The sequence below is a fragment of the Mobula birostris genome, chromosome 9 (genome assembly GCF_030028105.1).
Source record: "Mobula birostris isolate sMobBir1 chromosome 9, sMobBir1.hap1, whole genome shotgun sequence".
Lineage (NCBI taxonomy): Eukaryota > Metazoa > Chordata > Chondrichthyes > Myliobatiformes > Myliobatidae > Mobula > Mobula birostris.
The window spans coordinates 47,111,983-47,136,513 of NC_092378.1; the positions used below are offsets into that span (position 1 = coordinate 47,111,983).

Sequence of the window (24,531 nt, forward strand, 5' to 3'; positions counted from 1 at the left end):
CACAGAGCCAGAGAGAATGTGAAAACTCTAAACCTCTGAACAGAGGTTGATTGAACCCAGGCCACTGGAGCTGTGAGGTAGCTGCCCTAATACTGTGCCACTGAAGAAAACACAACAACTTGCATTGAGCAATTTACCATTCAGATTCATACAATGTAAAGCTGCTTACATTGATCATTCTAGCTTGACTTTCCACTTACAGCCCAACTCAACACATTAAATAAAATTGGCTAGAAAACCAAGAGCTTCACAGTGAAGGTAGGCAACTAAATTTCTGCTAAACATTTTACCCAGTTTAACTGTAGACAGAATTTACTTGTCTGTCACAACATCTTACGTAATAATTATCTAGTTATTTATTTAATTTCACCGCTAACTCTTAAGTGAAGTCAGCAGAAATTGTTTTGCTTTTTGTTCCATATTATCTACACATTTGAAAATTCACATGGAAAACATTTTATGAAATTTGTAGTTTTAAATGGGGAATTTTGAATTTGAACTGTCACATCAAAAGTAATTTGACTAGTTTTGCATCTGTATTTTCTGATGTCCTTCTCAAGTTTTCTTAATATCTTTCTATAATTATTTTTTCATCCTCAGTTATGTGTTCAGATATTCTCCTAGTACTTTATGTTGCCTTTCTTTTCACATTTTGCCTCCTATTGCTTCATGTTCCATGACCCAATGAAGATGTTGAAAAGCAAGGAACTGCTTGCAGCAAAGATACCAACCCGAAGTCCTTTGATTAATTTCAGCCCACTGTCACTGAGATTAATAGTGCCTCACAAAACAGCCACCACTTTCACTTTTCCACAGTAGGCATGGCCCTTTGATACTCCACTGTGAGAAAGTCAGGGGTGAAAAAAAAGGTACTTAAGCGAAAGTATCAGTGTACATCAAGAGACTGATGCCAATCTTTGAGGTAAAACTGAGGCTATCCACTTTCAGTACCAATGGAATGGTATTATAGTGTGGTACTAACCATATGGCATCAACTCACTCATGGGTTAAATTTCAAGGCATTGTTAGTCAAGCCCATTACCCCTACTGGGGCATAGGCCACCAACAGCTGCCGGCCAGGGTCCTCTGTCTTGTGGGCTAGTCTTTCAAGTTGTCCCCAGGTGTAGGCCATCTTCTTGATGTCAACTTCAAGGTCACATCGCTCTTTGGCTGGTCCCTCTTCTGCTTTCCCTGGAGATCCCACACTAGCACTTGCCTAGTGATGTTTGCACCTGGTATGATGCATGTGTCCTTGTCTGTCCACATTTTCTTTTCCATAATTCTGCTTCTGCTGGTAGCTGGTGTGTTCTCTGCTATAGATCAGTGTTGCTAATGACCTCTAGCCAGAGGATTTTTCTCAGACATTGGAATGCTTGATACTTTTTTAAAAACTCAAGTCTTGTACTCAATTGTGAGACAACTCTGAATTAAAATATTCCAGTTAGAAATATTGTTGTGTGTTATTTCTAAGGCACTTTATGTAACTTCTTCCTCTACAACCATTCTCGCAATTTTTCAAGTTTAATATATATTCATTAAATATTTTGGATCTTTAAAGAACCAAGCAATATTTTCATTTTTGAATTCTTGGTCAAAGGACCAAATTAGCACAGTGCCACAGTGCTTGAAGCATTCCTCGAGCAATGGTAGAAATATAGAACTTCTCCAGGAGATTGTGTATACTTGATCAATTTAAAATTGTAAGCATTACCTTTTTATTTAAAAAAAATGCACATCAAGGGATCTAGAGCAAAGGTGGGTGAGGTGAAAATTAGTTATCCGAATGAATGGGGAAAGGGCTTAATAGATTTAGATAATAATTATAGGTTTTAATTGGACAGAACACATAGGGAACATACTGTAGATTGCTATATTTAAATTGCTTGATTTTGATTCCCTACAGTTGCAGCAGTCGCCATAGGAATAAACTGTGAACTTAACAAAATATCACCACTGCAAGTAGCTCCAGAAAACTTAATTGGAAGGATGGAAGAAAAATGGGATGTGATTCTTTTGGGTGATATGTTTTATGATGAAGAACTTGCCACTGATCTCCACAAATGGCTGACGGAATACAAGAGGATTCATGGATCAGAAATTATGATTGGGGATCCTGGAAGAGCTGGGTTTACAAAATATGTTGGACAGAATTGGCTGCAAAAGATCACGGAGTATGAACTTACTACATTGACAAAAGAAGAGAATTATGGATTGACTTCAAGCAGTGTCTGGAGATTTTTATAGGTACAAAATTGGGCTCATCTAATCCATTTTCTGTTAGACTGTAATAATAAGTGAATTGGCCTTTCTTGTCTGATTGATTACCTGTGGGCCACCTTTCTACACTAACCCAATTTCCTTGATTCACTCCTATTTATCAATCTTCCTGGATACAAGTTGGGTAGTAGAGTCCAGAGGTTTACTGGGTCAAAAAAAATTCATCTCTGTGCTGAGCATTGAGCTCTATTTTGAGACCAATTCCTGGTTCTAACACTATAAGCATTTTGTGTATTATATTGAGATAACCTTTCATTGCATGCAGACCTAGTCAGCTTAACATCTCCTTATACCACAAATCTGCCTTTTGAGAACAACAAGAATTCTGGTTGACTTCAACCCAACAAAGGCCTGGAATTGAAACAAAGACCTTTGAACATGTAACATTGCATCATAGCAGTACCTTGCTTTAATTAAGTGTAGAACATACAAGTTATGGTCTTTCTACTGAATCCAACCTATAAATCAGATTTATTCCAACAGAACCTGAATGTTTAAATCAGTATAATACAGTATATCACTCTTTCTTTCCTGATACTTAAAAGTAAGAATCCAAAGATTTCAAGTAGATTCAAATTTATTTTACCAGTACATCACACCAAAGCAATGATAACACCAATATTGCATACATCCAAGTGCGACATTCCACATAAACATAAATTCTATACTGTAGTCGGCAAGTTAAATAAAAATATTAATTTATAATTACCTAGTCACAAATGCTCAGAGCAACTGTTGATAGTGCATGAAAATTACAGAGCACATTAGTTACCATCTATTAAACAAAGGCTTTAAAAAAAAGAAAATTCAGTAAACAGTCCACGTCACTTGCTTCATTTGGTTGGGGTAGGCTAATTGTTGCAGAGCTTCTCTTGAACGATCTGAAAACAGAAAAGTGTAGCACACTTGAAGAGAGCAGTTACATCCCTTCACTAATGTTTTTGGTGTCTCTTGAAAATCCCAATACTGATTCAACAACTGCTAGTAACATCCATTACCTCACACAGGAGCCCCTTGCACTACAGCCTGGGCTGAGTGCTGGTAACCTCACTGATTTTGGGAGGTATCCATGCTGCACTCAATCTTGTTCTTGTCCCAGGTGAAGAAAAATAAACCAGGATTCCCTCTCCCCATTGATAGTGACAATAGCTCATGTATGTATGAACATGAGCTGAGAAAAGGATATTATCTCTTTGGATGATTAAAACGTAGATAGAAGGCTTGCAGGCAGCACTTACAGATCTCAGAAACGAGAGTGTAGCAGGCAGTTTTTTTCCCCTCTTGTCCAGATCAGAGGGATTCAATTGTCGAGAAGGGGTTACCTAACTCAGCAGGTCCAGAGACTGTTTAGGATACTACTGCATGGCTGAATATCAAGCAGAATATGTCATGTCCTCAGTGAGACATTGACTTTGTCTTGTATTTCAAACTGAGATGACATGATCAACAAAATAAAAAGCATATGCATAAGACTAATTGTGTTCCAACTCACCTGTGATAAGTGGGCAACCATGGAAAAGAAGAATGAAAATATGGGGACAGAAAATAAGCACATTTTCCACTGCTTCGTCTGTCAGGTTCACACAACGGTCCATATGAATCTCCTAAAGAAAAGGTATCCTCACATTAAATTTGGAATAAGTGAAATTCTCTTACTGTTGCCAGACCAGCATCTGTCTACAACCTGCCAATTTTCAAGCAATGTTGCAAAGGCTGGGAGAATTATTTTTAGTTGCTTCGGTTATTGTTCCATGCACAAATCCAGAAATCTATTTTTTGCATGGAGCAAGATTTAATAAGTAGCAGTGTAAGGAAATTGGCTAAAATAATGTCCTAATTTACAAATACCATGAATATTCATCTGAATAACAGTACCAAGGGAACATTTCTCTTTAACTTCTCTTCTGAAAGATGGGATGTCTGACAAAACAGCACATCTAACAATGTGACTTGGCAATAAAACTACTGTGCTGACTTTAGAACAACAGTTATATGTCACTACATACATTTTTACAATCAGGTAAGCAAGCATGGGCACTTTGAAAAGCAAAACGGTGCAGACATTTGAAATCTGAAATAAAGCTAGGAAATGCTGGCAACACTCATACGATGAATAGTCAGTGACTTGAAATGTTTCTTTCTCCACCAATGCTGCCTGACCTACCGAGTTTCCCCAGCTCAAGCATTTTACAGTAGCAAAATTTATCAGTAATTTTTCTTTTGAACACACTATAAATGTGTTGTTTTCCCAAATTAAATGAAGATAGCTTCTGCTACACCACTCATCTTCAATAAACCCAAATTTTCTAATGGGGTTGTTAATTAGCTGCGCCGACAGCAACAAGTGTGCACTCAGTTTGGGTTTACCTAATTTACAGAAAATCAAAACCTTCTGAAATTCGAAATTATAAATAGTACCATGATTGAAACCTAAACAAAATAGTAATTTCAGAGAAGATTGGATTTCAGAGCTGAATTAAAATTCTCCAATGCCATCATTCCTTTCCTCGCTATCTACGGTTCTTCCTCAGCTTCCTCTCCCTTCCTGTTCACTGCTCAAAGTATTCCAACTGTCATTATTTTCCACCTCTGTCACCTTGTCCTAGATCATGCTACTGCCCACTCCTCCCTGCCTCCACAGATTTCCCTCCTCTTCAAGTCCAATCAAAAGAGCTCAAAAACAGGTGACTACTTTTGAGTAGCTAACCTAGTCATGACCAATTGCAATACAGATTACTGTAAGACTAAATGCTCCACATATTTCTGCAACCCAGAGTTGTCAAATGTAGGAGAGAGAAAACCTTTATAGATAAATTCATACAGAATCATGAGCACAGAAACTGTATTAAACAACTTACTTTTAAATTATGTGAACACACTCCATTCACCAACCCAATAACACCAGCATCAGAAACCTGACAAGATAAAAGAGAAATGATGATTAGTAATGCTGTGAGAAAGCATGGTTTGAAACTAATTGCTGTGAAACAGGAGTGGTCCTAAAAGTTCTTGAATGTACTTTAGAATGTGCATGTGCTTTACAGACAATGTGAAAGGTTCTGTATATTCTTGCAGAGAATGGGATGGATCTGATCTTTAGCCTGTATATGCTGCCTGGGTTTATTCCATGTCTACTGTTAATTAATGTAGCACCTGTGGGATCTACTGTACTTGAGGCCTTGCTGTTCTGAAGCACAACAGACCATAAGTGGCATCCTGGCCTGGGACAACAGATCTTTGTGTGCCATACCCAGTAATGCTTTAGTGGCCTTTGACAGCTTGCTACTTTACACATGTGTACTGGAAATTACATTAAACGATCTTGAATACATATACCGTATAAGCATTACTTTACATGCACAACTACTTTATAATGTATTATTTTGTATACATAATAAAAAAAAAGATATTTAACCTGAATTTACCTTTTTAATCAAAGTCCATGGCTCAATTCAAACAAATGAGGTTACCTAGCTGATGTAAAGCTGAAGAACTAGAATCAGAGTGTTGTGAAATCTAGCTTCCAGCATGTTCCTAGTTTTCACAATTGGATATGAAGATATGGAAGTTGAAGACGCATAGCTAGGAGTGGTTCCTGTGGAACACCTGGCCACACTGGAACTTGATCCTTCCTCCTCTTTTTCTGGTGTTTATTATTATACTACTGAGGTTATCAAAGAGTAATGGCCACTGATCTGCTTTTCCTTGTGAATGCAGAGATTTCTTGCTTGATAAACTTCCCTAGGAAGCAACCACACTCAAAAGTCATGGTTTGCATGTAAACTTTGATGATCAGCATTCTCTAACTCCAGAAGAGAAAAGGGCATTGAAGTCAAGCTCAATAAGCTCAATTTGCTGTCCACATGGCAGGGATCAGATATGAGAATGAAAGAAGAAACTAGGGGTTGAAGGTAACTTGTTCCCTCAAACTTGCCCAACCAGTCCACTATACATGATCTGCTCCAAGCCTCCTTTCCTCTTCTGTGCTAGTTCTCCATATTCCCAAATTATTCCTATTTCCAAAATCTCTTAACACACCTCCTCTTTAAACACCTCCAATTATGTAGGGGTGGCACGGTAGTGTAGCATTTAGCGTAATATTACAGCACAAACAACCCGGTTCAATCCCACAGCTGTAAGTAGTTAGTATGCTTTCCCTGTCACCGTGCAAGTTATTTCCCCTGGGTGCTCCAGTTTCCTCCCATATTCCAAAGACATGCAAGTTAGTAAGTTAATTCGTCACATGGATATAATTGGGCAGCACAGGCTTATTGGGCCAGAAGAGTCTATTACCATGCTGTATCTTTAAATAAACCTAATAAATAAATGATCCAGTCTCCACAATCTTCCAGGGTAGAGAATTCCATTAATTCACCACCTTCTGTGAGAAGTTGTTCCTATTCACCTCAAATTTAAATGACTTGGCAACCACATCACCGTTTGAGATTCTGCCTGTAGTGGAAATATCTCAACATTGTGCTATACTGTACTCCAAAGAATATAGATCTAATAAATTTAGTCACTTGTAACAGGAAGATCCTTTTAATCCAGGGCTTAGTCTGATGATTAGTGTAAGTAAATTCTGGACCCTTGTTTCTTTATGCAAATTATTCCCCACCACCCCATGCAACTGTACGTGAGCTACCTCTGCACAGAGTGCAGAGAACTTTGTTGGTTTGACTGATGCAGCAATGCTTTGGACAAAACCCATTGGTTCACTGGTAAAACCACTAAGCCAATTTTGAAATTATTGAACTATGGTATTACAGTATCTTGCTAGTCAAATTTATTTTTCTGTGATTCATCTCTGTCACATTTGAGATTTTATGGTACTACCAATTCCAGTTTCATATGTGTCTAGCCACCTTCAACTAGTCACTTTCAATCTCACCAATGGCCACTTGTGCATTCTGTTACTCACAGCAACTGCATAGTGAACACATTATTTGCCACTTGCTGGATATTCACCTGGTCAGTCATATGGTCTCTTCTCCATCTTGAATATATTTATAGCTATTCTGAGCATGGTCAAATTAAACAAAAATAAAGACATTTTGTTTAAAAGCTTTATTTGCAACAGGGTCGAGGAGACTCAGAAGCCATAGCATTACTTTTAATAAGGTATGTTCCCATTACAACAACCTATGTCCCTCAAATCAATTTGTTATTAAACCAAAGAGTTGTTATCTATAACTAAATTAATAATTAGGTCAGAATTGCTAATTATGAAACTACCAGATGGTAAAAACAAAACCATCTGATTTAGTAAAGGCTTTCAGGGAAGGAAATCTGTCATCATTATTCAGTTTGGCATGTTTATAACTCCAGATCCATCTCGGAGATCGCTGGTAAACTGCCTCATTAGTTCAAGGCTAACGAGGGATTGATAATAAATGCTGACATACACTCCTTCCAACAAATATATTAAGTATTACTTTGGGGTGCTTTTGGGAAACAATTACAATTTATTCCCAAGTCAGGTAACAATGCATATGTTAATTTAAATCTATCATTGGGTTTTATTACTACCAATTTTGTGTGCCAGCCAAATTATATTCACTTAACCTACTTACTGACTGAGCTCATCAGTATTCTCCAAATACAGAACACAGAATATTACAGCACAGTACAGGCCTTTAGGCCCGCAATGTTGTGTTGACCTTTTAACCTACTCCAAGATCAATCTGATCCTTCCCTCCAACATAACCCTCTCCTTTTTCTATCATTCATGTGCTATCTAAGAGTTTGTAAAATGCCCCAAATGTACCTGCCTCTGCCACCACCCCTGACAGGGTGTTCCACACAGCCACCACTCTCTTGAGACATCCCCCCCATACTGTCCTCCAATCACCTTAAAATTACTCTCCCTTACATTAACCATTTTTGCTCTGGGGAGCCTCTGGCTATCCATTCTACCTCTAATCATCCTATACACCTCTGTCAAGTCACCTCTCATCTTCCCTCTTCCAAAGAGAAAAGTCCTAGCAACACACATACAACATGCTGGAGGAACTCAGCAGGCCAGGCAGGATGTTGTGTGTTGCTTGGATTTCCAGCATCTGCAGATTTTGTCTTGTTTGAGAAAAATCCTAGGCTGCTCAACCTATCTTCATTAGACATGCCGTCCAATCTAAGCAGCATCCTGGTAAATCTCTTCTGCACCCTCTCTAAAGCTTCACATCCTTCCTATAATGAAGTGACTTGAAATATAACACTATTTCCTAGGGAACCATTTTACAATCTACAATGAGATTAATAGTTTTCTTGTACAGTTAAGTAATAAAATACTAAGGTGCTAAAAATAGGTCATGCTGTATTTACAACCCATTCACCTGCTCCAAGGGCATAGTATAACTCTACTATCCAGACTGTCCAGTCTTGCCACACTACTAATTTGACACAAAACATGCTGCAAATTTACAACTTGTAATAGATTTAAACAACTGCAACTATGGCAGTCAAAGTGGCATGTTTAATGTCTGCTGATTCTGAAAAAAAAAATCCATATCAAAGTATGTTTTAGAATAAACTTTTGGACTTCCAGATGAATATTCATGCAACACATAGTAATAGTCATAATCTATTTCACTGAAGTGTGTCAATAAAATTTGATATCAAGCCATGATGAAATATTAAGGTGATCAAAAATCTTGGTTATAAGGATTTTAAGAGGTGCCAAAGGAGAAAATAAGTCAAGAGTCTTAGTAAGGGAGTTCCAAACTGTAAACATAGCAGTCAAAGAACAAAAGCAGTGTGAGGTTACTCAATGTGGAGATTTCAAAAGACGAGAAATAGAGTACATGAACAGGCTGCTGAGATGGAAGGATTTTCAGAAATGGGGAAGGCAAGGCTATAGAGAATGTATGGATAATTTTATAATCTTCTATCATTTCCCTGTTTTCCCATTGATTGCATCCAAACACAATTTCCAATGAACTCCGTGGTAGTTTTAAAGCTTCACAGCCATTCACTTCAGGAGTTGTCCACGGAACCAATGAATCACATTAGTTCCTCTGTAGAACATTTACAGCTATTGGATCCATCTATTTTAAATATTCTGACATAAGAATATTTATGACTTTTTTTTTAAAAAAAGTAGTTTGTGCAGATTGGGCACACCATCTAAAATTTTGACAAATTTCTATAAATGCACAGTGGAGAGCACCCTGACTGGATGCATCACAGCCTGGTATGGAATAGAAAAGCCTACAAAAGTAGTTGATACAAACTGCCCATCAAAGGAAAAGTCCTCCACCATTGAGCACATCTACAAGGAGTTCTGCCACAAGGAACCCCACGATCCAAGCCATGTGCTCTTCTCGTTGCTGCCCCTGGGAAGGAGGTACAGGAATCTTGGGTCCCTATACTACCAGGTTAAGGAACAGTTATAACCCTTCAACCATAAGGCTCCTGAATCGATGTGAATAACTTTATTCACTGAACACTGAATGGATTCATATGGACTTACTTTCAAGGACTCTACAACTCATGTTCTCAGAATTATTTATTTACTATTTTACTATCATTATTACCTGTCTTTTTGTATTTTCATAGTTTCTCTCAATTTGTACAATGGTTGTTTGACAGTCTGTGTGTAGCTTTTCCACTTAAAATCTTGAATTTCCTTCTTCTACTGTGAATGCCCGCAAGAACATGAATCTCGGGGTAATATATTGTGACATACACGTACTTTGATAATAAAGTTACTTTGATCTTTGATAAGTTACATCACTACTGCATTTTAAGGCACCTGATGCTCATAACCATGGCTTCTCTAACAATGCAATAGTATAACAAGGCAGCATCATTAATTGTCATACATGGAAACAATTTCAAAACAATTAAAGATTGTACAATTTAGTAAAAATTTGTTTTCAAAGTAAATTTGCATAACTTCAAAAAGCCACAAGCTACAAATATGATGTATTAAAGATAAATGGGTGAATTTGTGCAATGTTGCAGCTCATAGTTTAATCTCAAATGGGGGGGGGGAGAAGGACGGTTGTCTTATTCTTCATCCATTAAATCTGAATAGCTCTTAAATTTGAGCCATTGCAAAAGAAAGAACATTTAATCATTTTTATCCTTTAAAATGCATTTTTAAGGCCTAGATCTATTGACGTTTTAAAACATTTATGCAATGCTCACTGAATCATTTTAATATAGACAATTATGAACATCAAACACATGGTTAGTAATGAGAGAACAATTAAAACAGTAAGCAATATTTGCAACAATAGTTTTGAAGCAAAATAAGTGAGAATAAACTATCAAGAACAGGTAATCAAATCCTGAGCATCTTACTTTACAAAATTTGCAACATTTTTATACTTACACTGGATTCCTAGAGTTCTGTGTGCCTTAGGAACAGTCTTTGTTGCTTCTTTTGTCTGGGACATTCTTCTTAGTTTTACTTGAGTCATCCATAATGACTCATTGACAGCAACTTTTTTTTTTGGTTTGCTGTTTGTTTTACTTGATTTTTATCTTCAGGCATTCCAAAATCATTTATATGGTTATATGATACAAACTCAAATGTCCAAACAAGAGGGAGCCCAACTTAAAATTGCTGCTGCTCCTTTTAAACGCCCGAATAAAACTCAAAACGCCTACTATGTATTAGAGTGCTATACTTTAATGAGAGTATAAGAAAACTGCAGATGCTGAAACCTCAAGCAAAAAGCAAACTGCTGCAGCAAGTCAGTGGTTCAGGTAGCATTGACAGAGGCACAGTACTGATACAGGGTTTCAACTCGAAATATTGACTCCCTATCCTTCCGCAGCTTGAGTCAAGTGCTAAAAATACTACTCGTATGCAGTACATTTAAATAAATAGAATCCTTCAATCTGTTCTGCAGTGAGCTGTATCAAAACAGATGAGAAAGGAGATGGCTCTGAGTGACAACAAATTTTCTTCATCGCTAATTTGCTGTTGCTGCACTTCCTTCTCAAGAGGCATCTCAAATGGCAAGTTACAAAGGCAAGCTTACAGTTGGAAGAAAAAGTTTGTGAACCCTTTGCAATTACCTGGTTTTCTGCATTAGTTACTTACAAAATGTGGTCTGATCTTCATCTAAGTCACAATAACAGACAAACACAAACAAAATTGCATGTGTTTGTATTCAAAAAGCAGTGTTTTTTTAAAATCACTGACAGTTGGCAAGAAATAAGCAGCAAGATAATTCAGAACTGTTTTGTTCACTGTAGTTTCAAGAACTCAGGCTTGAGATGCCAGAAATGGCCAGGAGTGAAAATGAAATGATTTTGCTACTTCAACAAGTTAGGAACTACGAAGGATTTGAAGGTATCAACAATCATCTTGGATGTTATAATGAAAATAAAGATTTAGAGGATGTAATTATTAGAAGTATTTTATGAAGCAGTGCATTATATGCACAAGGTGTCCGCACTGATTTTGTTCATTTACAGTCAATCAAAAGAACACGGTGGCATACACTGGATGAATTCCTCCGTCAATAACTAATAGAAACTAATGCAGTTTTATAGTACTGTAGTGGTAGTATCTAATTTATTCTGTATTTCATTTAAATACATAATTTGTTACTTAGTTAAACAGCAGTTTGTCTTTTTTTAAAAATATCTTTTTAAAAAAAGGGATAAGGTGGCGGGACGAAGGAGGAGAAGATGGCAGCGCGACGCAGCGTGCGCAGCCGCTCCAAAATGATATCAGTATTTGTTAAGTAGGTACCATGCACAATCCTAATTTGATGGAGACAGACATGAGAAGCACGGAGGAACATCTGCAGAAACTTCTGAAATGCCTGCTTTGCTGCCACTGCTACTGTGTGACCGAGAATTTCCGGAGGGGAAGGCCCCAAATCCTCGGCTTTGTCCACTGCCTGTTGCTGGGGCTGGGGTCGAAGTGATCGGCAGAGATGGTGCTCGGTGCTCAGTGTCGGAGGCTCGAAGTTTTCAGACAGACTCAAGAGTTGGCTGTGGTTGGATGCTTCCAGGGTGCTGCACTGGCAAGTTTGCGGCACTGGAGGTTCATGGCAGGGAGAGTGTTCCCTTCCTTCTACTGTCTGTGTGAGATGATGGGACTTCCGAGAGACTTTGAGACTTATTTTTTTACCGTGCCCATGGTCTGTTCTTTATCAAATTACGGTATTGCTTTGCACTGTTGTAACTATATCTTATAATTATGTGGTTTTTGTCAGTATTTTTAGTCTTGGTTTGTCTTGTGTTTCTGTGATATCATACCGGAGGAACATTGTATCATTTCTTAATGCATGCATTACTAAATGACAATAAAAGAGGACTGCGTGTCCTCATAATCTAATCTAACCTAACTACTTTCATGAAACTTTGTTTAATTGGGGCAGCAGCTTAATTGGGCCAAAATGTATTGATCCCGATGTGTCTCAATTAACCTGAATCCACTGTATATGAACAGCATAACCAATATCACAAATCCTATTTCAATTATCCCTTACAGTTTAGGGGTTAATTAAATCTATTTATGTGATTTAGCCATAATGCCTTTACATAACCCATGACTAGTTCTGATACGAAGCAAATTTGAGCTGAGAGGCTGGATGAACTGATGAAGGGTATCGGTCTGAAACATCAACTGTTCATCCCTTTCCATAGATGCTGCCTGATCTGCTGAGTTCCTACAGCATTTTACGTGTGTTATTCTGGATGAACTGGGACTTTTCTTCCTTGGAGAGCTGAAGGCTGTGGGCTGACATACAGAAGTATTTAAAAGCAGAGGGGCAGAAATAAAGAAGATGGTCACAGTCTCCCCTCCCCCCAAGTAGGAGGGGTCTGAAACTAGAGGACATATTAAGGGGAACTATTAATGGATCCAAGGAGTAACTTTATCCACACAGTGAGCTATATGGAATCAGCTACCAGAGGAAGCTGCATAAACAGATACAATTACAATGTTTAAAATATATTGGACAAGTACATGGTTAGAAAATGCTCAGAGGAACGTGGGCAAAATTCAAGCAAATGTGTCAATCTCAGATGGACATCTTGGTTGGCATGGACAAGTTGGGCCTGTTTCTGTGCTATACAACTCTGACCAGTTTGAACAAGCCAAAGCATCTAACCCTCTGGGCAGAGGCTATTAAAGGACAAAGAAATAGAAGAGGGACAGAAAATACAAAGAACATATTATATTATTGTTATCAGTGTACCTTTGTGGCTGAAAAATCAACACTGTGCAGAAACCTGCAGTTCTTCCCCAGTGCTTGCAAGCTGGCATCAGTGATTCCTAAGCAGCCACTGATATTGATTATCTGTAGCATTCTGCATCGTTGTGCGAGGGCTACAATCCCTTCATCTGAAACATTCTGGCATCTTCTGAGACACACTTCTGACAAGTGGGGACAGGACGAAGCAATAACTTTTAAACCTGCAGAAAACCACATAATCAAAGGCTTCAAAGGGAGCAAAACATCATTAGTCCCCAAAACAAAAAAAAAAGCTAAATAGAGTGAATATCAAATAGATACCTGTATAGATTTCTTGCATAGCTGCATGTAACTAGTGCTATTTCACATGGGTCAGTGTTGGGACTGCTTCTTTTCATGTTATCTGTCAATGATTTAGATGACAGAACTGATGGTTTTGTGGCCAGGTTTACAGGTAATACAAAGATATGTTGGGGGGGGGGGGTCAGGGTCAGTAGTGTTGAGGAAGCAGGGAGTCTGCAGAAGGATATAGACAGATTAGGAGAATGGGTAAAGTGACAGATTGAATACAGCGTAGGCAACTGTATGGTCATGCACTTTGTTACAAGAAGTAAAGGCATAGACTATATTCTAAATGGGGAAAAAAGTTCAGCAATCAGAGGTGCAAAGGGACTTGGGAGACCTCGATGCAGGACTCCCTAAAGGTTAACTTGCAGGTTCAGTCACTGTTAGGAAAGCAAATATGTTAGCATTCATTTAGAGAGGACTGTAATCTAAAAGCAAGAAAATAATGGCGAGGGTTTATAAGGTATTGATCATTGACAATATTGAGTGTAGTTTTGGGCCCCTTATCTAAGAAAGGACGTGCTTGCATTGGAGAGGGTCCCAAGGAGAATGATCCTGGGAATGAAAGGGTTAATGTATGAGGAGTGTTTGATGGCACTGGGCCTAAACTTGCTGGAGTTTAAAAGAATGACAGGACTCCCATTGAAACCTATCGAATACTGAAAGGTCTAGATAAGGTGGACACTGTGAGGATGTTTCTTAAGAGTATGGGGAGTCTAGTACTAGAGGGCACAGCCTCAGAATAGAAGGTCGTCCCTGTATAACAGACGAGGAGGAATTTCTTTAGCCAGAGTATGGTGGATCTGTGGAATTCATTGCCACATACGGCTGCAGTGGCCAAGTCATTGGTTATCTTTGAAGTGGAGGTTGATATGTTCCTGGTTAGAAAGGGCATCAAAGGTGAAAGCGAAAAGGCAGCCGAATGGGATTGTGAGGGATAATAAATCTGAAATGATGAAATAGACTCAATGGGCCGAGTAGCCTAATTCTGCCTCTATGTCTTATGGTCTTAAGAGAATCTGTATTACTATTAACATGCAGAAGATTTGTTAGATACTGGAAATCTTGAGCAAGACACACAAAATGCTGGAGAAATTCAACAAATCAGTTAGCATCTATGGAGGGAATAAACAGTCAATGTTTTCTGAGATCCTTCATCAGGAATGAAGGGTCTCAGCCCAAAACATTGATTGCTGCCTGACTTGTTAAGATCCTCCAGCATTTTGCTGTCCTGCTGCAGACGCTCTGCTTCCTTGAAATCTACAAGCTTCTCCACCTGTCTTTGTCCGCAAACTTGATTCAAAACCATCAATTCAGTCATTCAGATTTTTAAACATAAAATGTGAAAAGTGGCAGACCCAATACTAACCATTAGGAACACCACTAGTTACCGGGAGTCAACCAGAGAAAGCCCCTTTATTCCCATTTTTTTGCCTTCTGCCAGTCAGCCAATCTTCTATCCATGCTAGCACCACGCCTCTAACATCACAGGCTTCTATTTTATTTAACAGCCTCATGTGGCACCTTGACAAAGGCCTTGTGAAAATTCAGATAAACCATTCACCTTTGTCTTTTTTGCCTGCTACTTCCTCAAAAGAATTCCAAAAGATTTGTCAGGCAATATCTTCTCTGAAAGGAACCATGCTGACCTCCGCCTTTTTAAAAAAAAAATCATATACTTCCAAGTAGCCCAAAATGGAGTCTAAAATCTTAGCAACCACTGAAATCAGACTAACCAGCCAATAATTTCCTGACTGTGGTCTCTCTTCCTTCTTAAAGGGTGGACTGACATTGACAATGTTCATCCTCTGGAACCATTCCAGACTCTAGTGATGTATTTATTATATAAAAGAAATCACTGGAGTCTGGAATGGTGCCAAAGGACAAAAACTGCCGCTGTCAATCCAACCACTAAGATTTTTGAAAGATCCTTTCATAACTTCTTCAGCTACTGCTTTCAGGACCCTGAGCACAGTCCACCCAGTCTAGGTGACTCATCCTTTGGATCTTCTGCTTCTCAAATACCTTCTTAGTAGTAGCAACTACACTCATTTCAGCCCTTCTCTCGAATTTCTGGCATGGAAGATACTAACCATAAACTTATCTCCTGGAATGTAGATAGAAAAAGGAGCCAACATGCAAGATTACAGCCGGTTGGAAATGAACAAAAAGAACAATTTTTTTTACTGGTTCAGGACAAAATGAGAAATGGCACCAAGGCATCAGTATGAGAAAGTGAAAGGAGGATCTCAATGCTGTCTGAAATAGAGAACGTTCTACACATCTCAGAATCAGACACATCTTGGATCCATACAGATTCCCACAGCAACATATTTTGTTTGGGAGAGGTTAGGGGAGTCAAAGAAGTTGGAACAAACAATTTGAGATGGTGGGAACCCAAACAAAAAAGTGCTGAGAGCATTGAATAGGCCAAGCAGATCTATAAGAGAAACAGTGTGATTAAAATTGCAGATTTGAATTTAACAATATCAGGTAAGCAACCATGTACAAAAGGTATTATTTTTAAAGTAATTGTTACGATGACAAATTTAGTTCACGCCCTAACACAGACATCTTATCTGCTCTCTCTCCACCTTTCCCACTTATGGGAAACTAAAAATCAAATGTTTGTTTTCTCACTTTTCCAATTCTGATGGAGCATCCTTGACCTGAATCTTTTACTGTTTTTCTCTTTATGGACGCTGCTTGACTTGCTTCATGTTTCCAGCATTTTCTGTTATTTTGAAAGCAGAAGATATTCAATGTGGGAAGTTTAAACAGACAGGGAAAGGACTCTGATGGGGATAGGGCTGGGCATTCATCTAACTACAAAGAAAGGGCTTTAAGGTCTAGGAAGGATTAGACATTCAGGCTGAAAATGAAGGTGCTGGGAGTCAGGAGACAAGAAACTATTAGAATGGTGGATACTGACAAAATGAATGCATGTTTTGATCAGCAGAGGTTGGACAATAGGGAACCAAAGCAGGAAAAGTGCATTCCGCAGGACAAGAACAAGCTGCCGTAACCAGAAGTCCTGCTTACGCATTGTAATTCATTGTGAGACTATGTTGTTGGAGGATCTGAAGCACAGAGGAAATAAGGTCAATTGCTTTAAGGGGAACTATGACCTAATGTGACATGGGACAACGGCTCAAAAAGGGGTATGAAAAAATGTCAGAATTCAGGTTCAACCTCTGAAAGATAGAAGTTGGTTTCTGCAAAGAACAACAAGACCACTATAACCGGAAGGTTTAACAATAAAGTTGGCATTAGGTGTTAGTGAATGGAGCACTACATTCAGATTAGGAAAGTTTGAGTGAGTGAATACTGGAAAGATTACAAGGATAGTGAATCAAAATTCTGAAGGCAAGAGATAAGGTCAAGTCCACAGAGTGAACACACGGGGCAAAACTGGGTAAAAGGTGAAGGTGGCAGAAGAAGAGCTCAACATTGTGCTACAGTCAAAATACACTTAAGTACTAGTGTATTAGAATGAAGCTATGGCCTTTGCCAAAAACTGATTATTCAGTGGAGAGAGTTATGTCAAAAAGGGGCAATGAAAAAAGCAAAGAATAAGTTTCAGAGAAAAGATGGCAGTCAAAAGGAAAAGAATATCTAAAGAAACATTTGAACATCTTGACTTTTGCAATGTCTAACGCCTGAAGAGCAATAAAAAAAATTAGATTAGATTCAACTTGATTGTCATTGTGCCAAGTACAGAAACAAAACCAATGAAATGCAGTTAGCATCTAACCAGAAATGCAAAGAATAGTGTTATTTACAAAATAACTGCAAATAAAAAGTAAGTGCTACAGCACACAAATATAAAAGTACAGAGACAGTACAATATGGGTGCAATACTGCTTAGCGCTGTGATGTGAGGTTCAGCAGGGTCACAGCCTCAGGGAAGAAGCTCTTCCTGTGCCTGCTGGTGCGGGAGCGGAGGCTCCTGTAGTGTTTACCGGATGGGAGAAGAGTAAAAATTCCATGGTTAGGGTGAGATGCATCCTTGATAATGCTTTTCGCCCTGCCCCGGCAGCATTTATGGTAGATGTTCTCAATGGTGGGCAATTGGGTGCCGATAATCCGCTGGGCAGTTTTCACCACACGCTGGAGTGCTTTGCGGTCCAATACGGGACAATTGCCATACCACACTGAGATGCAGTTGGTGAGTATGCTCTCAATGGTACAGTGGTAAAAGTCTGTCAGTATCCTGGGACAGAGGTGAGCTTTCTTGATGCTCCGCAGGAAATAAAGGTGCTGTTGTGCCTTTTTGATGAGGATGGAGGAGTTCAGGGACCAGGTGAGATCCTCGGAAATGTGGACACCAAGGAATTTGAAGCTTGATACATGCTCCACTACAGCTCTGTTGTTGTAGATGGGGATGTGAGTGTGGCTCCTAGCAAGCCTGAAGTCCACAATTGCAGACTGGAAAAGATCTGAGATGTTGTTGGAGAGAAAAGTCAAGAGTCTGCAGGTTCTAGTGCATGGCTTTAAGGATGTGGCAAAAACAGTAATTTGAAAAATACTGAATAATTTTAAAGTACCATGGTTCATTGAAGATTCTAGTCAAAAACTTTTCTAGAATGAGTACAAAACCAAAAAAAAAACACCAAGCAGGGAAGCAAGGAATCCAAAATGCAAAGGGAGGAATTTCAACTGAGATCTACAAGGAATAATTTTGAACTGAAGACATTTGCTGAGTAAAGAGATATGGCTAGAAGATGTGTTTTGGTAAATGTCTCATCAAATACAAAGAGAAAATTAAACCAATTGAGAGTGAACATGGAGAAAATTATGAAAATTCAGTCAGAAGGAAATACCGACCATCTTCAAGGCAGAAGTTCTGAGAAGGGAAGTGCAAATGGACCAAACAACTGCAGAAAAATATATGATGCTCTATTATAAAATAATAGGTAATCAAAATACTAGAAATCCCAGCAGGTCAGACAATATCAATAGAAAGAAAAAAGTGTCATCTTCCTTTTTCCAAATTTGTCTTTCTTAAGAATACGTTAAAATTACTTGGTTTATATCAATTCAGCACAATTATTTATTAAAAAGTGGTTAGACCAACCATGAGGGATACCACCAATTGACATGGAGGCATCTCAAAAACAGTTATTCATTGCTGCTCACTGTCCCGCTTGGTGGCACAATTATATCAGCACTGGACTCCGGAGCGAAGCTTCCCAAGTTCGAATCCAAGTCGGGTTGAGCGTCGAGCTAGCAACTTGGCCTCATAAAAACAAGAATAGCTTGCTACGGAAACACCAAAAGACGGTGCCCCGATAACTCCACTGCCGAGTTAAGGGCTATACTTCTTCTTTACTCACTGCTTTCTGCCCTTTAGCCAATTTTGTATCCATTCCTCAGTTTAATTTCATGGCCTTCATTTTTCCTAACTTTTCTAATTAAATGTTTCATAAAAAGTTTTTTTAAAAGTCCATGTGTGATTCAATTGCTGATACTTAATACTCAAATAACTTCACTAACTTGGTCAAGTGCAATCTGTGATGATCTTCAATCATTAGTGCACAAGTTGTACGTTGCCAAAAGAATCTTGACCTGAACCAATGTTTACAAAAATTGTCCACTACTGACAATAAACTTAATTACTTGAGGACCAAGTTTGATTGTATATTACTATTTATATTCCAAGTGTTTTAACACCATGAACATCACTTATTCAAAATGCTCTTTGAAATGTGGCAATAGTGTCCTCTGCTTAGCCTGGAGACACTATATCAGCTCAAGTTTGCTGTCATCCTATCCTTTGTGAGCATTGGAGCAGGTCTGAATTCCAAATGTCTCAGAAGATAATTGAATATTTTTTTATAGAAGCGCTGTATTTTCTTTCCTTTTCTCCCATTAATAATATCTGAACTTACTCTATTTGCTGGAAACCTTCTAAAATGTGTAATAATCATGCCATGAGGCAATCTGTTCTTAGACTAGTACAAAAACATGTAACTACTGAGGCACATATTATAATTTGATTTCCATTCTCAATTACCTCTGAGAATTGGAAGTTTATGATTTTAAAGTTGCTTTGTATTAGCTAACTTATTTTAACTTTTACATACTCTTGCCTTTGTAGGTTATACAGAATTTTGTAGCAAGAGTAATTGCCTTATTTCACTGCTAATTTCTTAATCCGTCCCAGTGTTCAAAATGAGCTATCAGAGCTACCTTCAGAGGTTATAGAGAGCTTGCATTCACTGGAACTCAAGTTAATTTCCTTCAGCTGAGTGCAAATCTGAAGCATGAGCAACCCTTGATCTGTAATGTTGCAGTCACGGAGATCCAGTTTCTGGAGGCCTGGGTGTAACACCTGCAAACAAAGCACCTGATGTTAAATACACACATTAATGGTCTTGGAAAAGGAAGTTAATTAAGTAACAACTGTAATTAACAAAAAGAATGATCTATACCGATTAAGGCTACGTCTACACTATGCCAGATAATTTTGAAAACGAAGCTTTTTCTCTTCGTTTTGACCCTCCGTCCACACTGAACCGGTGTTTTCATCCCCCGAAAACGGAGATTTTTGAAAACACTCTCCAGAGTGTGTAAATTTGAAAACGATTGTTTCACGTTTTAGTGTGTACGGAGTAAACAGAGAGATTTTAAAACATTGTCATGACAACACCACAACAACAGTGCTTTTACTGCTTCTGCTTGGGACTGCGCAAGTACTGCCGGACGGGGCTGTTCTTGGTTCTTGGTTCTTGATCCTCCAAAATATTCCGCATGGAATTTAAGCTGGAGGTGGCTTTCAAGCTGGTCGCCTCAGTTTCTCTGTTTGCATCCTCTGTTCTTCTGCCCGTACCCTCCGGTCTCCCAGTCTGCGGTGGTCGTACCCTCGATCTCCTGTACCCTGGGGTCTCCAGGCCGGCACTGTCACTGACTGACTGACCACTGCTGCTATAACACACAGTTGGTGTGAACGGCATGAGAGTTACATTGTAAAGTGAGCTTTTTGGACTAGGTCCCCTAAATTGATTTGATTGAGTCTATCTTTAAAAATATTAATGTCAGAAATACTGTCCAGGTCTGGCAGCAGAAGATTCCACTCACTTGTTGATCTTGGGTGGAGGACGGCTTCATGCGTATGTTGTTTACTTTATTGTCTACGTTAATAGTTTGTTTGGAATTAAACATCTCCACTGCTTTGCTGACTTTGTAGTCGTTTGTAACTCGCAGAAACAGCTCAACCTCATTGTCTGTCTAAATGAAGCAGTCCGGTCTGATTTTCCAGCGGAGGTTTTCTTTGTATTCCTCGAAGACATTGTTGAAAACTTTCTTTCGCTGTTGTTGTTGGTACCCTAGTGTTATTCTATGGAAATAGCACAACGCCGCCACGGAAACGTAAATATTATACTGTTTCCTCTTCGCTTGTTTTCTGTAGATGTGTCTGCGTATGCCCAGTAGGAGTAGATTTGCCCAAATATCCGTTTTGGTGTGGACAGAGATATTTTGAAAAATGCCTAGTGCGGACGCCTATTGTTTTTACTCGAAACCGGCGTTTTCAAAATTATCCGGCGTAGTGTGGATGTAGCCTAAGTTAAACTGAAAATATTATAGTGATATTTATTTACAGACCTTCCGGCCCACAAGTCACACCACCCAGCAAATCACCTATTTAATCTACCATAATCACGGGACAATTTACAAAGACCAATCAACCTACTGGCTGGTATATCTTTGGACTGTGGGAGGAAACCAGTGCACCTGGAGAAAACCAGCGTGCTCACAGGAAGGACAAATGAATTTCTTACAGACAGCTTCAGAATTGAACTCCAAACATCGATGCCTTGAGCTGTAATAGCATCACACTAACCACTATGCTACCGTGTTAGAAAGTGTTTATTCAGAAAATTTAATTAACAAAAACAATATCCATACTAGTCAGAAGCAATATTTATATAGATAACAGCTATGCCAAAGTCAATTTTGGCCAGGTGTAGGGTTGGAAGGAAGGAAACCAGACTGCTCAACTAGTAACAATCAGATAAGATGACTGCAAATTCAGGAAGTTCACAGGTGTTGGACAAGGATAAAAGGCTTGGTTATAATGCAGCATCCACCCTTTTCACAGCTATCAAAATTCAGCATCAAGGGATCCCACATATGTCCCTCAAGGGTTTTTCACATTTCTAAAAATGACTCTGGCACCAAGTCATTTACACTGAGTGGTTCTATATGAACAATATACATGTCTGATGAAAAAGCAGCAATCCCAAGAGGCAAAAGAGGAATGATCAACCACTGACCAAGAATGAATCAAAAAAACTTTACTTAGTGTTACCTTCACCATGTAAAACAAGTTGTTGTTTGCTCACCTGACTCATGTTTTCATCTGTAATAATTCCCTGCAAGCTCATTATTTTAATTAATTTGTCTTTCAGATTTGGTGGCAGACTTTGCACATCAGTAGCATACCTAGAAAATGATTTTACCAGAGAGCACACACATCTAAAAATAAAAAGAAATATGACAGGATCAGATTATATGGAAGGTGAAGCAAACTTTCTGAATGAAGCAGAAAAGAGAAAATAGAAGCAGAGGAGTCCGGCAGACCTCTTCAATAAATGGACTTTTCCTAAGTCATCTGAAATTCTTTGTTTTTTTTGTCGCATTTGTTATTTAAACTCTCCCAAAGAGCCTAACATGTTTTTCTTTATTTTTCTGTAAACTGCATCATTGTTTCATGTTCAAAGTAAATTATCAAAGTACATACATGTCACCATACACAAACCTGAGATTCGTTTTCTTGTAGGCAAACTCAGCAAATCTATAGGATAGTAACTATAACAGGATCAATGAAAGATTATTCAGAGTGCAGAAGACAACAAACTGTGCAGGTGCAAATATAAATAAATAGCAATAAGTAATGGGAATATGAGATAATGAGATAAAGGGTCCTTAAAAGTGAGATAACTGATTGTGGGAACATTTCAATGATGGGGCAAACTATCCCCTTTTATTCTAGAGCCTGATGGTTGAGGGATAGCAACGGTTCTTGGACCTGGCGTTGCAAGTCCTGAGGGTCTTGTACCTTTACCTGATGGCAGCAGCGAGAAGAGAGCATGATCTGACTGGTGGAGATGTCTGATAATAGATACTGCTTTCCTGTGATAGCATTTCATGTACATGTGCTCAATGGTTGGGAGGACTTTACGTGTAATGTGTACTAGGCCGAATCCACTACCTTTTGTAGGGGGATTTTCCATTCAAAGGCATTGGTGTTTTCATACCAAGCTGCGATGCATCTAGTCAATAAACTCTCCACTACACATCTATAGAAGTTTATTGAAGTTTTAGATGGCATGCTGAATCACCACAGACTAAGAAAGTAGAGGAGCTGCTGTACTGTTTTTTTTAAGTACTGGTTTAGTCTTTTAACAGGACTAAAAATACTTCTAATACAGCAAAGTGTTTGAAGCACAATTACCCATAAATAGTTTTATCTGATTTGTTCATTTATTATGATCATGTCAGGAGTCTGAGTTGAATGCAAAGCCTTGGTTTGTGACAAATTATCTAAGTCTTTAATGTCAAAATTGATAATGCTTATGGCCATTTTTTTTTGCTGTCAAGCAGCAGAATTATACTGGTTTGTCATTCTTCACAAAAGATAAAACTCCCTTTTCCTAAGTGAACTGAACCTTCAGCTTGAATTAAAATTTAAGGACCATTGGACTACTTTCACAGCTTCTCTGCATCACAAACTTATATCATAAATCCAAAAGGACATAATCATTCAAGATTTCACCTCTGCTTGATCATTCAACCCAGTCTCCACTGCAATATATACAATGAAATTACACCCACGCTGAAAAATGTCAAACCAGTGAGGATGGATGATATCAAGATGCAGAGGAAAAGGTGGAAAGAAAACAACGTGAGTGTTGTAAGAAGTGGATGCATGGGTAGTCAAACGCAGCAAAGAAACCCAGGTGAGAAGTGCATGGAGGTGGGGAATAGGAGACAGGCCACATCCACAGAAGGGGTGGGGGCGATGGGCAAACAGGATATGGAAAAGGAGAGAAGAGGAGACGGAGGTTGGGGAAGAACTTCAGGGCAGAGGACCAAAGAAGCTGGAAATTTGAATTATAAGCAGAAACTGCTCAACAGATTAGAGAATAACCGTTAGACGGTACTCGCGGTAACGTTTCAGGTCACCATCAGTTCCAATGAAAAGACTCAAACGTTTATTGTTTCTCTGACTACAGGCACCCGGCCAAGGAAGAGAGGAGGAAGAACTGTGTGGGGGGAGGGTGGTAGGCAAACGGGGGCAGGGGTTGATCGTGTAGCCGGGGGGGGGGGGGAGGGAGGGAGGAGAGTGTGAAGGGGGCAAGGAAAGACAAGCGTCGGAGGTAGGTGAAAGAGTTAGGGGTGATGTGACAACCACATAGAGGGAGAAGGTTTGGGCAAGAGAGGGTGGATCTGAGGTGGGGTCGGCCAAAGGATTGGAAGTGGAAGAGCTGGGCGGGGAGGGGAGGGCGGGGTGTGCAGGTCGCTAAGCTGAGGGTGGTGGGGTGGGGGACACGTACCCCACAAGATTAGCCATAGGGGACGGTGATGGGGCGGTGGGTGAGAAGGGAATGGCGGAGGTTTCACTGGTGCGCGCAGTGCCGACACTTACAGATCGAGTAAGGAGGATCCAAACACCTCACCCATCCCCGAGCCCCAAAACCAAACCGTCACCCCCACGGCACCGGGAACTCTGCGAAACGGAGGG

General features: G+C 39.2%; 2 protein-coding genes across 2 annotated transcripts in view; one reads left to right on the forward strand and one right to left on the reverse strand.

Annotated features, from left to right (window-relative positions):
* The window catches only part of etfbkmt (electron transfer flavoprotein subunit beta lysine methyltransferase), a 35,315-nt gene extending 29,628 nt beyond the window's left edge, over nucleotides 1-5,687 (forward strand). The window contains exon 3 of the mRNA XM_072267997.1: nucleotides 1,904-5,687. Coding sequence (XP_072124098.1) covers nucleotides 1,904-2,244 — 341 coding nt within the window. The 3' untranslated portion in view covers nucleotides 2,245-5,687. The remainder of the gene's footprint in view (nucleotides 1-1,903) is intronic.
* Nucleotides 2,837-24,531, reverse strand: amn1 (antagonist of mitotic exit network 1 homolog (S. cerevisiae)). Its single transcript, XM_072267996.1, has 7 exons — nucleotides 24,436-24,531; nucleotides 22,130-22,262; nucleotides 19,977-20,118; nucleotides 13,443-13,660; nucleotides 5,136-5,192; nucleotides 3,770-3,881; nucleotides 2,837-3,158 (listed from the first exon to the last, which is right to left on the reverse strand). The coding sequence occupies exons 1-7, from the start codon at nucleotides 24,468-24,470 to the stop codon at nucleotides 3,085-3,087; spliced, it is 771 nt and encodes a 256-aa protein (XP_072124097.1). The 5' UTR covers nucleotides 24,471-24,531; the 3' UTR covers nucleotides 2,837-3,084.

Coding starts and splice junctions, on each gene's coding strand:
- amn1 (XM_072267996.1), bottom strand. CDS start 24,470: ATGGGTGAGGTGTTTGGATCCTCCTTACTCGATCT. Junction 5,193..13,442: donor TTGATTTTTCAGCCACAAAG/GTACACTGATAA, acceptor TTATCTTGTCAG/GTTTCTGATGCTGGTGTTAT. Junction 3,882..5,135: donor TGTGTTCACATAATTTAAAA/GTAAGTTGTTTA, acceptor CCTTTTCTTTAG/GAGATTCATATGGACCGTTG.